Below are 13922 nucleotides of genomic sequence, written 5' to 3'. Positions count from 1 at the left end.
TGTCATTTGGATGTTGGACATTCTAGATTAATCTACTCTTCTTACCTTTTCTCTCTTGTTTTGGTCTCTCTTGATATTAAGTCAAGGCTTTCCTTAAGTGTCTAGTGATCCTTGACTCTCTGTTAATATTTAAGAGTGAAGCATGTTTTTAAATCTCACTAGTAGGGTTTGTTAACTTGTAGGTCTCACCTTAGGGTAATTGGTGGGGCTGATTCTTTCACCAGAAGTCCTCAAAGTCAGTATCTAGGGGTGTTTTATCCCAGAGATGAATCCTTCAGTCTCTGTCTGAAGCTTATGAAAGCCTGGCTGCCAGCGTTTTAGCAGAAGACCTGAGAAGTGTTAGTAGTCTCCACCATTAAGTATGGAGTTTTTAATTTAATTCCTGCAGTGTCTCATCTTGTTCTGTACCAGAAAGTGAGCTGTCCAAGCAAGTTACCTGCACAGGGTAGGGGAAGGGAATCAGGGTCGTCTCACTGTTCTTTAATAATGTCTTACTCCATTCTCCTGTTTTCAACCCCACCTTTCACTCCTGCCTTGAGATATGTTGCCTCTAAATTCTGTGAGGGGTTTTGCAAATTAGCTTTCTTACTGGGGGCTTCTTTTTTTTAGATTTTTTTGCTTTTTCGGGTCTGCTAAGGTCTTCTGCATTCTAACTTGCAAAATTTTGTTGGGATATCTCAAGTGCTATCATCTCATTTTGTTGTTCACTTTGTTCATTTTATGCACTTAAGCAGAATTAAAGGGAAGAGCACAGACAAAACCATATACTCAATCTGTCATGTTTACCTGGAAGTCCACTCTTGAACTTTTATATCACCATAATTTATCCTCTTCCTTTTTCTTCTAGTTCTTATATGTTATTAACCCATTTTTTAAACCCTAGTCTCTGATTCCCTTTTCCTTATACAGCTTTTCTCCCTGCATCACCCTGTATGGAAATATTGATTTAAGTAAACTTTTTTAAATTAGTAAGCTTTTTTCCCTTTCCATTATACAAGTTATGTAGTATAAATTAATCACAGTTAAACATTGGTGAATTTTAAAATTTTAAAGATCAGAAGCATATTAATATTAAATAATAGCATTTACTTCTTACAGGAAATGTTGGAAGTACCTAGTTAATTTAGTGAATTTGAAAGACACAACAAATTCCCCCAATTTTTTCTCTTCATTTCTCCTTTACAACATACATTACCCCCAGTAAAAATCAAATATATGGTAGTGTGAACCTGCCGTTTTCATGTTATGTTCTCTTTCCATTTTAATGACTGAATAGTATTCCATTATGTGGATATATCACGTTTTATTAAATTGATTCTGCTCTTGCTGGCTATTTAGTTTTCATTATCACAAATGTTAATGTCATGAACATCTCATTGCTTCCTCTTTGTGTGAATCCTTAATTCCTCTTTAACATGGTCTCACAGGCCCCTGTGAGACTGAGTGCACACGTTCTGCTTTGGTGGCCTGGGGTTCGCCAGTTTGGATCCCGGGTGTGGACATGGCACCACTTGGCAAGCCATGCTGTGGTAGGCATCCCACATATAAAGTAGATGTTAGGTCAGGGCCAGTCCTCCTCAGCAAAAAGAGGAGGATTGGCAGCAGTTAGCTCAGGGCTAATCTTCCTCAAAAAAAAAAAAAAAAAGATAGTCTCACAAATAAGATTGTTAAAATCACTATGGTTTATTCCATTTGTTTGTCTGATTGTTTTCTTAAAAGTTGCTTTTGTGTGTGTGTGTGTTTACATTTGATTATGTCCATTTCTTCTTATTTTTTCTTTAATATTTCATTCTTAACTTTTAATGTATTTCATTCATCACTTGTGATTTTTTCCTGCTACTTTTATTTTGTCATTTCTGTTTTTCTGGAATATTCCTTAAGTGTTTCTTTTCAAGAGCAGTTATTTGATGATGTGAAATTGGTTATCAATTTCATATTACTTTGGTAGATTTTTTTTTTTTTTTTTTTTTTTTTTAAAGATTTTATTTTTTTTCCTTTTTCTCCCCAAAGCCCCCCAGTACATAGTTGTGTATTCTTCGTTGTGGGTTCCTCTAGTTGTGGCATGTGGGACGCTGCCTCAGCGTGGTCCGATGAGCAGTGCCATGTCCGCGCCCAGGATTCGAACCGACGAAACACTGGGCCGCCTGCAGCGGAGCGCGCGAACTTAACCACTCGGCCACGGGGCCAGCCCCACTTTGGTAGAATTTAACCCCTCACGTGTTCTATTTCTACAGCCTTTTTAAACTTCTACTGAGAGTTATGAGTATAGCCCATTTCCTCAGATTTCTATCTTAAGAGTAGTGAATAACTTTGGAATATATGAAAAAGCTGCAGGTTATTCCATGGCAGTGATGTCACCAAAAATTATTTTAAATTATTTACATTGGCCTGGTCCCTATCACTCAACTACCATTTCTTTAAGTTCTCTCTTCTTTTATCTTACTTTCTCTCCTGTTCATTCCCAACATGTTTTCTTGCAAAACTTTTGGTATTACATTATTGATGCGGAAGACCGAAGACTGTAGATGAAATCTGCTCTTCTTTCCCCTGATAATGTTACAAAAGTAAACTATCAGCTCTTTTTAAGCATGACTTCTATGCAAGGTAAGGTAATACATCGGCATGATGAATTAATAAAAGACAGTATGTTTCAAATAAAGAGTTTTGTTTAGTTTCAATGTTAATTTTGTGGTGTCAGTATTAATTCCCTGGTTTTAAGTTGTGCTTTGTGGATTGAAATGATATTTCCGTTGTCTTATTTACTTTTTCATTCACTAATGAAGTGCATTCATGGAATTGGTTTCTCATTTTGTTTAAATAGTCTACTTTTTAATGTATAACTAAAATAATACTTATTCTTTTACAGAGGTTGTTTATTTTATGGTCCACCTGGAACTGGAAAAACTCTGGTTGCTAGAGCACTGGCCAATGAGTGCAGTCAAGGGGATAAGAGAGTAGCATTTTTCATGAGGAAAGGTGCTGACTGTCTGAGTAAATGGGTAGGAGAGTCTGAAAGACAGCTACGATTGCTATTTGATCAGGTATGATATTAAAACTTATCTATATAGGTCTATAATCAATGTAGATGTAAGTATGTAAGGATTAGATACAGCCTGCACTTTATCACTTTTCATAGAAATAAACTCAGAAGAATTAGACCAAATATCTTTCTAGATTATTTTCTTTTGTATGTCAAGATAAGACTGACCTACGATGAACAGTTTTATAGTAAGAAGAGAAAGGAATAATTGGATCTAAGTTCTTTGGAGTCTTAGGTCCCATACCTAGAGAGCGAGTGATAGTCTCATACTTAGAGAGACAATAGTAGTGAGTTATGTCTCAATATGCAAACTGAAGATTAGTTCTGCCCTAGAGTGGCTTTCAATTTCATATCCCAGATTGTATTGACAGCACATTGTGAGATAATACATTCTAATCTACCGAGGCACATTGCTGCAGATGCTTTTAAATCTTTTTATGGAACTCACTGAGATTCTTTATTTTAACTTTACAGAAATAGATTTTTTTTAAAAAAGCTGTAGCATCTTGCTAAATGTTTCCCCATCCTGACATGGAGGAATGCCATATCACTGTCTTCTATTCTTTGTCTTACTTTAACAGTTGGTGTTTTAGATATTTTTTGTGTCCCAATAACTAAAGCTATATGAATTCTAAGGTATATAACCAGTAGAGTATGTATTTTGAATATTGCCAGTTGAGAATGCAAATAAAATTGAACTGTGTTAATATAATTTAGTCTGATCTTTAAACATAGTTCTTGAATTTACATTTAGATTTATAAGCTATAAATAAATGCTAGTAAGCAAGTTGGAATGAAAATGGATTAAAATCGTTTATAGTAAGTCTATATATTTGAAGTTTTTCATGATAATGTGCAATCACCGGACCTACTTTCTAGGCTTATCAGATGCGCCCATCAATTATTTTCTTTGATGAAATCGATGGTCTGGCTCCAGTACGGTCAAGCAGGCAAGATCAAATTCACAGGTAAAACTTGCTTGATGGCACTTCTGCCTTTCTTCCTACATTCTGAACTATGTTGATGTTATATGAGGGATAGAATGTTAAATGGTAAAAGAAACTTTACGAACCAGTAGTTTCCCTTTTTTTGGTAGTAGAACCCCAGTATATAGTACAAAAAGAAAAAATGAATGTGTTCTGGGTGGCAGGATATTCTCAAGCACAGCATTAAAATGTTGGTTACGGATTTAACGTGTGATACAAAACTTAAGTGCCCACAGTCCAATGAGGTAAGGCAAATAAAATGAGTGAGGCAGGCCCGTGGTGAGAGTGGGACTATGGTTGAGAATATGGCGGTGTGTCCAGTCATAAGAGCATAGCCAGTTGTTTCTAGCTCCAGCCTACTGTTGAAGTGCAGAAGCTGACTCAGACTTGAAAAACAAAGTTCCTCTCTTTCTTACACTTTATATTCAGATTTTTGTATGAAATATCTTTAAATGTTGCCAACAAATTTGGATATTTAAGACACTGTCTGAGCCCAGCAAAATATGTCTTAGCGCATTACTACTAGTTTAAGATTTTAAAACTAGCCCAACCTCCTCATTTCAGGATGGGAAAATTACATCTTCCCTATGATAACCTGCTTACCCAAGGGAGCACTTCTCCTTAGTGGCACTGCCTTAACTTGAATTTAAATTACTTTTAATCCCAGTTCATCTTCACTTTTTCAGAGCTTCTTTTCAAATGGTCGTATGAATTGTCTGTAATTGTTTAATTAATTTGGGATACCCTAAAGCAAATGTTTGTGTGCCTTCATATATCCAGTATTGTTTGTTTATTGTAGATAATATAAAAGAGGAACAGCATATAATAATGTGAGTGATAGGGAGGTTCTGTCTTCTCCAACATCTAACAATATTTACTGTATTCTCGTGGCCTCCTTTGACTTGATGCTGTACAATTTTGTTTGTTGCTCTGAGTAAATTAAAATGTTAAGTAGTATGGTAAAAATAGCTATGTCTGTATGTGTCCACATTCCATCATCAGCCATACTGTATTCATGTGTTAATAGGGAGAAACAATTACAATACTGTCATCACTTTACAATCAAGTAATTGAGTACTTACTGTATTTTGGAACAGTTCTAAAGAAATTGGAGAAACTTTAGCAACAAAAATTATAGAGTAATTTTAGCAAGCACATGCCATCTCAAATACACACATATATTTTTTTTTTTTAAAGAGAAACTTAGTGTACAAGTTTTTTCCCCCAAAGAATTTAAAAATCTCAGAGTAAACCTTGTTGTTAAACTCAGGCTTTTAGAAGGTAGCACTTTGAATGTGATTAAACCGTATTATCTTATTGTTAGTAATAATATTGTAGGATAATGCAAATAAGTAATTATGTGAATGCATTAGAAAGTAAGATTTTTAGTCTAAAAGGATCCAAATATAAAATAAGTTAAATTAAAACCCTAAAATCTTTATTTTGAATTGGAAATATAAGTATGAACTCATGATGAGGTTTTTTTTTAAAAGAAAAAATAATTTCTAGCTCTGGACACTAAAAAGGCCTAGAAGCAATCACAATCCGGTAAGCACTTCATACTCCTAGCACCCAGAATGTGATCCTTAAATAGTAGGACTCTTAGCAGAGATGGTGGATTGCAGAACTGAGGCAGGAAATAAGACAAGCCTGGAACATCCTGTAATACATGGAAACAAGCAACTGAAGACTACTGGGGTCATATCAGAATGACATAGCCAATTTTGAGGGAGTTTCCACTGGCCAAAGATGGGGCAATTTGATCGTCAAAAATAATAATGACTGCAATAGATTGAAATGCATCAAATACATAAAAACTGTTAGTTTTTATTGATTTAAAAAAACATTTGTTACTCCAGAAGTTGCTAAGATAGTGATTCATTACTCTGAAAATTGATAAAGGGAATGAATCAAGCATTTCTTTTTCCTGCCCTGTAACCATCATTTGGGGTAATTTAATAGTTGATGAAGTAACCTTGTTCTTTATAGGAAAATCACAGTTAATAAACAGAAAGGAAATCATTGAATTAGAAAATCACCATTTTGCAATACCTTATGAAATAGTGGCTTTGGACCTGTGGTTTTCCACTGGGAGTGATTTTGCCCCCAGGGGGCAAATGTCTGGAGACATTTTTGATTGTCACAACTGTTGAAGGGGGCCACAACTGGCCTCTAGTGGGTGAAGACCAGGGATGCTGTTAAAACATCCTACAGTACAGAGGACAGCTCTCCACAACAAAGAATTTTCTGGCCAAAAATGTCAGTTGTGCCAAGGTTGAGAAACCCTGATCTAAGCAATAATTGTTAATGATTGCTAAAACAGTAAGGTAAAAAGGTTGACAGTGAAGTTTATGATGAGTGGAGTAAGTTGATATAACACCTCGCCTAAACCCAACCACTGATCTTAAGTGAGAAACTGGTATTATTTGCCTCCTGAGATATACTTAGGAAGTACATGGTATCTTCCTATGAAATATGCTGTCCAAATAGTTTTAACCTACATCTATCAAACTTGTAGAACTAACTACCATTTTACAGGGAATACGAAAATAGAGGCTAAGTTAAATGACCCCATCAGGAAAGATTCAGCCCAATCCAGAATGTGGGAAGGAAGTTCTACGAAACAAATGACCCCATTTCTTCAACAAAGAAATGGCATGGAGGAAGAAAGAAGTGAGGGAGGTGTGCTGGGAACTGTTAGAGATCTGAGGGACGTTTGACTAAGTGCAGTGTGTACATCTTTGCTCGAACAAATCAAATATAAAAATATAATTAGGGAAAACTGGATATTCAGTGAAATTAAGGAATTATTGTCATTTACATTGGTATCATTGTAATGTGGGAGTTTTTTAGCATTATCTCAGAAATACATACATGAAGTACTTAACATGAAATATTTATGGATTAAATGATCTTTCTGAGTGTTTTTGTTTCAAGCTAGTGGGTAAAGACATAAAAAAATATTGTTAATTGTTGAAACTGGGTGATGAAGATGTGGAGACCATTTTACTACTCTCCATGGTAAAAAAATTTTAAATGTAATTAAAATCCTTTATTTTTATGCTTTATGTATATTTTATTTTATTTTGGGGTCCTTTGATAATGTGTACACAATGGAACATTTTATAATTTTTAGATACTGTTTGTCTACTCAGTACTTACTGGTATTTTTTTTATGTATCCTTGTTTGGGAACTCTCAAGTTCCTTTGTGAAATGGTTTCCAGGATTTATTTTTGGCGTTCTAAAGACCATCTGTGTTTTCTATTGATTTACTCTCTACATGCTATTTAGTATGTTATTTTACAGATTTTTTTTTCAATCCATTGAAAGTCGTGGGATGCACTAAGAAAATTCACTCACATGTTTAATGTATTAAATCTTACTAAAAGAAGAAATGATACATTCAAGATTCAGTTGATTAATCTCTTCTCTCTTATTTTTAAATTTAGTTCTATTGTTTCCACCCTGCTAGCTCTTATGGATGGACTGGACAGCAGAGGAGAAATTGTGGTCATTGGTGCTACCAACAGACTGGATTCTATTGATCCTGCTTTACGAAGGCCTGGTCGTTTTGACAGAGAATTCCTTTTCAGCCTACCTGATAAAGATGTAAGAATTTAACATCACTCAAATTTTAACAAAATATGTTGCCTTTATCATGAAAAAGTCTTGGTACAGTGAAAATTTGAAGACTGTGTTTTGTATGTTCTGAAGCAAAGCTGTATGATTAATATCCAAACATGTTTGTATGTATTTTCAGGGAGGCATTACTTTATTTAAAGAGAAGAAAAGAACTCAGATGGTTTCTTATTCTTTTCTTTAAATAAAATAATGCCTCCCTAAAAATGCTCTTAAAATTCTTTCAGTTTGAGCACAGCCTTTGGATGTTAATCATACATCTTTATTTTGCTTCAGAGCATATGACCTAATGAACAGTCAGTCCTTAGTCAACTTGTTAGCTTTGGCTTTTTCATGGGTACCACCATATAATCCTCCCCAGCTATTTTAAAGCCACTTAATCTTTTGAGAACCAAGCAGGAAAATATGGGTAGAGCTGTCAGTACTTTTTAAAACAATTCTTCTTATGTACCAGAATGAACAATAGTTGAGTAGTTATTTAATTTCTCTCATTCACATTTATGATGAATAGAACTCGAGCACTATAAATGTAAATCTGTTAACATAAATTCTTTAAAGTCTTAAAAATACATCTTTTTTTTCATTTTTACCATTTCATATTTCTGTTTATATTAGGTATTGATTTCTTTACAATTTTAGGTAAAATATTTTAAATTGAAATTCTAATCTGAATACCACTTTATTATAGATATAAAAAGTGAAATTGTTTTTGTATGTAGGCTCGAAAAGAAATTCTGAAGATTCACACAAGGGATTGGAATCCTAAACCACTGGACGTATTTCTAGAAGAACTAGCAGAAAACTGTGTTGGTAAACATTGCTTTAAGCATTAAAAAGAAATATTATTTGCGTTTCAAAGATGGAACAAGTTGTAGTCTTGCAAGATTATATTTGTTTCTCATCTCGTATTTGTGACATGTTTTCTTCTTAAAAAATCCCAGATATCGAATAGAGGTATTTGACAGATTGGCTATCAGGGAACTTGGAGAGCAAAGTAGACAATAAAAATAATAGCTGTCTTTGCTCTTTACATTTTTCTGGTCATCTCATTAAGTATTTACCTATATTCTTTCAAGTAATTCTCACATCATTCCTGTGAAATACATAGCATTATCCCCATTTTACAGATGTTGAAAATTGCTGAGAAATCATAAATGATTCTCCAAAGATCACCCATCTAGTAAATGACAAACTGGAATTTGAACCTACTCTGTCTGATTTTAAAATTCTTGCTCTTGGCCCCATGCTGTACTTAGTGCTTGTATATTTCACTCACAAAAGTTGATCTCTTGATGGTTATTACCACCATATAAGTTCATTGGGTGCATGAGGGATTTTAGCTTTATTACTCCTAAATATTTTGCTACTATATTGCTATGCTGATTTTCAATTTTATTTTAACCATGGTTATGCTAATAGGGTAGTGGTTTACTTTTACCATTTTTGTGGTTGCCTTGAATAGGATACTGTGGTGCAGATATTAAGTCGATATGCTCTGAGGCTGCTTTATGTGCTCTACGTCGCCGCTACCCACAGATATATACCACTAGTGAGAAACTGCAGTTGGATCTCTCTTCAATTAATATCTCAGCTAAGGATTTTGAGGTAGCCATGCACAAGATGATACCAGCCTCCCAAAGAGCTGTGACATCACCTGGGCAGGCACTGTCCACCATTGTGAAACCGCTCCTGCAAGGCACTGTTCACAAGATCCTCGAAGCCCTGCAGAGAGTATTTCCACATGCAGAAATCAGAACAAATAAAGCATTAGACTCAGGTATGAAACTTGGGTGCCCATTTAGTTTTCATTATCAGTAAAGCTAAATCTTTTATACATCGCTGAAGTGTTTCCTTTTTTTTAATTTAATTTTTATTGAGTTGATAGGTTACAATCTTGTGGAATTTCAGTTGTACATTATTGTCTCTGAGTCATGTTGTAGGTGCAACCCTTCACCCTTTGTGCCCACCCCCCACCCGACCTTTCCCCTCGTAGCCACTAATTTGTTCTCTTTGTCTACAAGTTTAAATTCCTTATATGAGTGGAGTCATAGAGATTGTCCTTCTCCAGCTGGCTTATTGCACTTAACATAATTCCCTCAAGGTCCATCCATGTTGTTGCAAATGGGACAATTCTGTTTTTCATGGCTGAGTAGTATTCCATTGTATATATATACCACATCTTCTTTATCCAATCATCTGTTGATGGGCACTTAGGTTGCTTCCACATCTTGGCTATTGTAAATAATGCTGCAATGAACATTGGGGTGCATGGGACTTTTGGAATTGCTGACTTCAAGCTCTTTGGATAGATACCCAGTAGTGGGATAGCTGGATCATATGGTAGTTCTATTTTTAATTTTTTTGAGGAATCTCCATGCTGTTTTCCATAGTGGCTGCACTAGTTTGCATTCCCACCAGCAGTGTGTGAGGGTTCCTTTTTCTCCACAACTTCTCCAACATTTGTTACCATTGTTTTAGTTATTTTTGTCATTCTGATGGGTGTAAGGTGATATCTTAGTGTAGTTTTGATTTGCATTTCCCTGATGATCAGCAATGATGAACATCTTTTCATGTGCCTATTGGCCATCCATATATCTTCTTTGGAGAAATGTCTGTTCATGTCTCCTTTCCATTTTATGATCGGGTTGTTTGATTTTTTGTTGTTGAGTTGTGTGAGTTCTTTATATATTATGGATATTAACCCTTTGTCGGATGTATGACTTGCAAATGTTTTTTCCCAGTTAGTGGGTTGTGTTTTTGTTTCAATCCTGTTTTCCTTTGCCTTGAAGAAGCTCTTTAGTCTGATGAAGTCCCATTTGTTTATTCTTTCTGTTGTTTCCCTTCTCTGAGAAGACATGGTGTCCAAAAAGATCCTTTTAATACTGATGTCAAAGAGTGTACTGCCTACATTTTCTTCTAGGAGCCTTCTGGTTTCAGGTCTCACCTTTAGGTCTTTGATCCAGTTTATTTTGGTGAATGGTGAAAAAGAATGCTCAATTTTCATTCTTTTACATGTGGCTTTCCAGTTTTCCCAGCACCATTTGTTGAAAAGACTTTCTTTTCTCCATTGTATGCCCTCAGCTCCTTTGTCAAAGATTAGCTGTCCGTAGATGTGTGGTTTATTTCTGGGCTTTCAATTCTGTTCCATTGATCTGTGCACCTGTTTTTGTACCAGTACCATGCTGTTTTGATTACTGTAGCTTTGTAGTATGTTTTGAAGTCAGGGATTGTGATGCCTCCACCTTTGTTCTTTTTTCTCAGGATTGCTTTAGCAATTCGGGGTCTTTTGTTGCCCCATATGAATTTTAGGATTCTTTGTTCCATTTCTGTAAAGAATGTCGTTGGGATTCTGAATGGGATTGTGTTGAATCTGTAGATTGCTTTAGGTAGAATGAATATTTTAGCTATGTTTATTCTTTCAACCCATGTACATGGAATGTCTTTCCATCTCTTTATGTCGTCATCCATTTCTTTCAGAAAAGCCTTGTAATTTTCGTTGTATAGGTCCTTCACTTCGTTAGTTAAATTCACCCTGAGGTATTTTATTCTTTTTGTTGCGATTGTGAATGGTATTGTGTTCTTGAGTTCTTTTTCTGTTAGTTCGTTATTAGAATATAGAAATGCTACTGATTTGTGTAAATTGATTTTATACCCTGCAACTTTGCTGTAGTTGTTGATTACTTCTAAAAGTTTTCCAATGGATTCTTTGGGGTTTTCTGTATATAAGATCATGTCGACTGCAAACAGTGAGAGTTTCACTTTTTACCTCCCTATTTGGATTACTTTTATTCCTTTTTCTTTCCTAATTGCTCTGGCCAAAACCTCCAGTACTGTATTAAATAAGAGTGGTGATAGAGGGCATCCTTGTCTCGTGCCTGTTTTCAGGGGGATGGCGCTCAGTTTTTGCCCGTTGAGTATGATGTTGGCTGTGGATTTGTCATATATGGCCTTTATTATGTTGAGGTAGTTCCCTTCTATCCCCATTTTGTTCAGAGTTTTTATCATAAATGGCTGTTGGATCTTGTCAAATGCTTTCTCTGTATCTATTGAGATGATCATGTGGTTTTTATTCCTCAATTTGTTGATGTGGTGTATCACGTTGATTGATTTGTAGATGTTGAACCATCCCTGTGTCCCTTGTATGAATCCCACTTGATCATGATGTATGATCCTTTTGATGAATTGCTGAGTTCGGGTTGCCAAAATTTTGTTGAGAATTCTTGCATCTGTGTTCATCAGCGATATTGGCCTCTAGTTCTCATTTTGAGTGCTGTCCTTGTCAGGCTTTGGTATCAGCATGATGTTGGCCTCGTAGAATGTGTTAGGAAGTGTTCATCCTCCCTAATTTTTTGGAATAGCTGGAAAAGGATAGGTATTAAATCCTCTCTGAAAGTTTGGTAGAATTCTCCGGGAAAGCCATCTAGTCCTAGGGTTTTATTCTTTGGGATGCTTTTGATTGCTGTTTCAATCTCTTTCTTTGTGATTGGTCTGTTCAAATTGTCTGCTTCTTCTTGACTAAGCTTTGGGAGACTGTAGGAGTCCAAGAATGTATCCATTTCCTCTAGGTTATCCATTTTGTTGGCATATAGTTTTTCATAGTATTCTCTTATAATCCATTTTATTTCTGCAGAGTCTGTTGTTATTTCTCCTCTTTCATTTCTGATTTTGTTTATTTGAGCTTTCTCTCCTTTTTTCTTTGTAAGTCTGGTTAGGGGTTTGTCAATTTTATTTATCTTCTCAAAGAACCAGCTCATTGTTTCATTGATTCTTTCTACTGCCTATTTTGTTTCAGTAGCATTTATTTCTGCTCTGATTTTTATTATTTCTCTCCCTCTGCTGACTTTGGGCTGTTTGTTCTTCTTTCTCTAAGTCAATTGGTGTAGTTTAAGATTGCTTATTTGGGATTTTTCTTGTTTGTTAAGATGTGTCTGTATTGCAATGAATTTTTCTCTTAATACAGCTTTTGCTGTATCCCATGTGAGTTGGTATGGCATGTTATCATTTTCATTTCTCTCCAGGTATTTTTTTATTTCTTCTTTAATTTCTTCAATGATCCATTGCTTGTACAATAGCATATTGTTTAGTCTCCACATCTTTGTGCCTTTCTCAGCTTTTTTCTTGTAATTAATTTCTAGCTTTACAGCATTATGATCGGAGAAGATGCTTGTTATTATTTCAATTTTTTTAAATTTGTAGAGGCTTGCCTTGTTTCCCAACATATGGGCTGTCCTTGAGAATGTTCCATGCGCGCTTGAGAAGAATGTGTATTCTGCTGTTTTTGGATGAAGTGTTCTATATATGTTGATTAAGTCCAACTGTTTTGGCTTTTTGTTTAGCTCCACTGTTTCCTTGTTGATTTTCTGTCTGGATGATCTGTCCATTGATGTGAGTGGGGTTTAGGTTTGTTAATTGTTGCTTTATGAACTTTGGGGCTCCTGTGTTTGGTGCATGGATATTTATAAGCTTTATTTTTTCTTGATGAAGTGTCCATTTGATCAGTATATATTGGCCCTCTATGTCACTCTTTACCTGCCTTATCTTGAAATCTGTTTTGTCTGATATAAGTATTGCGACACCTGCTTTCTTTTGTTTGCTATTAGCTTTGGAGTATTGTCTTCCACCCCTTCACTCTGAGCCTGTGTTTGTCCTTGGAGCTGAGGTGCGTTTCCTGGAGGCAACAGATTGTTTGATCTTGTTCGTTAATCCATTTTGCCACTCTGTCTTTTTATTGGAGAGTTAAATCCGTTTACATTGAGGGTGACTATTGATGCATGAGGGCTTAATGCTGTCATTCTGTCGCTCATTTTCCGGTTTTCCTGTGTTTACTTTGTTTCTTGTCCTGTGTGTTTTAGCCTACCCATTGACTTCTGCAATTTCTTATGCTGGGTTTCTTAGGTTTTTCCTTATTTATGTTTTGTGTCTGTGTTGTGTTTTTTAGTTTAGTGGCTACCCTGAAGTTTGTATTCAGAATCTCCTGTATAACATAGTCCTTTTTCTAGTGGTCTCTTACTTCCTTAGCCTAAACTGATTCAGTCCCTTTCCTCCTCCCCTCCTAAATCATTATTTTCATCTCTTGTTCCAACTTGTGTTGTGAGTTTGTGGTTAGAGTGATAAGATTGTCTTTGCTTTGGTGATTTTCCTTCCCTTTATCCTAATGCTATAGTTGAATATTTGCTATACTACTCTGATTCTATGTATTTGTCTCCCTACTCTGTGTTTTGTGACCCCTTTCTCCCTTTTTTTCTTTTTTCAGGTA

General features: G+C 35.5%; 1 protein-coding gene and 1 long non-coding RNA gene across 4 annotated transcripts in view; one reads left to right on the top strand and one right to left on the bottom strand.

The window, feature by feature from the left end:
- The window catches only part of LOC139085274 (uncharacterized), a 51187-nt gene that overhangs the window by 1102 nt on the left and 36163 nt on the right, over positions 1–13922 (bottom strand). The window lies entirely within an intron of this gene.
- Positions 1–13922, top strand: part of ATAD2 (ATPase family AAA domain containing 2) — a 66833-nt gene that overhangs the window by 30785 nt on the left and 22126 nt on the right. For all 3 annotated transcript variants that reach the window (XM_070631983.1, XM_070631984.1, XM_070631985.1), the window contains exons 12-16: positions 2867–3041; positions 3920–4008; positions 7477–7636; positions 8386–8476; positions 9129–9443. In XM_070631983.1, the coding sequence (XP_070488084.1) occupies positions 2867–3041; positions 3920–4008; positions 7477–7636; positions 8386–8476; positions 9129–9443 (830 nt within the window). The remainder of the gene's footprint in view (positions 1–2866; positions 3042–3919; positions 4009–7476; positions 7637–8385; positions 8477–9128; positions 9444–13922) is intronic.

This window comes from Equus przewalskii, chromosome 8, assembly GCF_037783145.1.
Source record: "Equus przewalskii isolate Varuska chromosome 8, EquPr2, whole genome shotgun sequence".
In the NCBI taxonomy this organism is placed as follows: Eukaryota; Metazoa; Chordata; class Mammalia; order Perissodactyla; family Equidae; genus Equus; species Equus przewalskii.
Note: the sequence above shows the minus strand (reverse complement) of the source record. Positions and strands in the feature narration are given on the sequence as shown.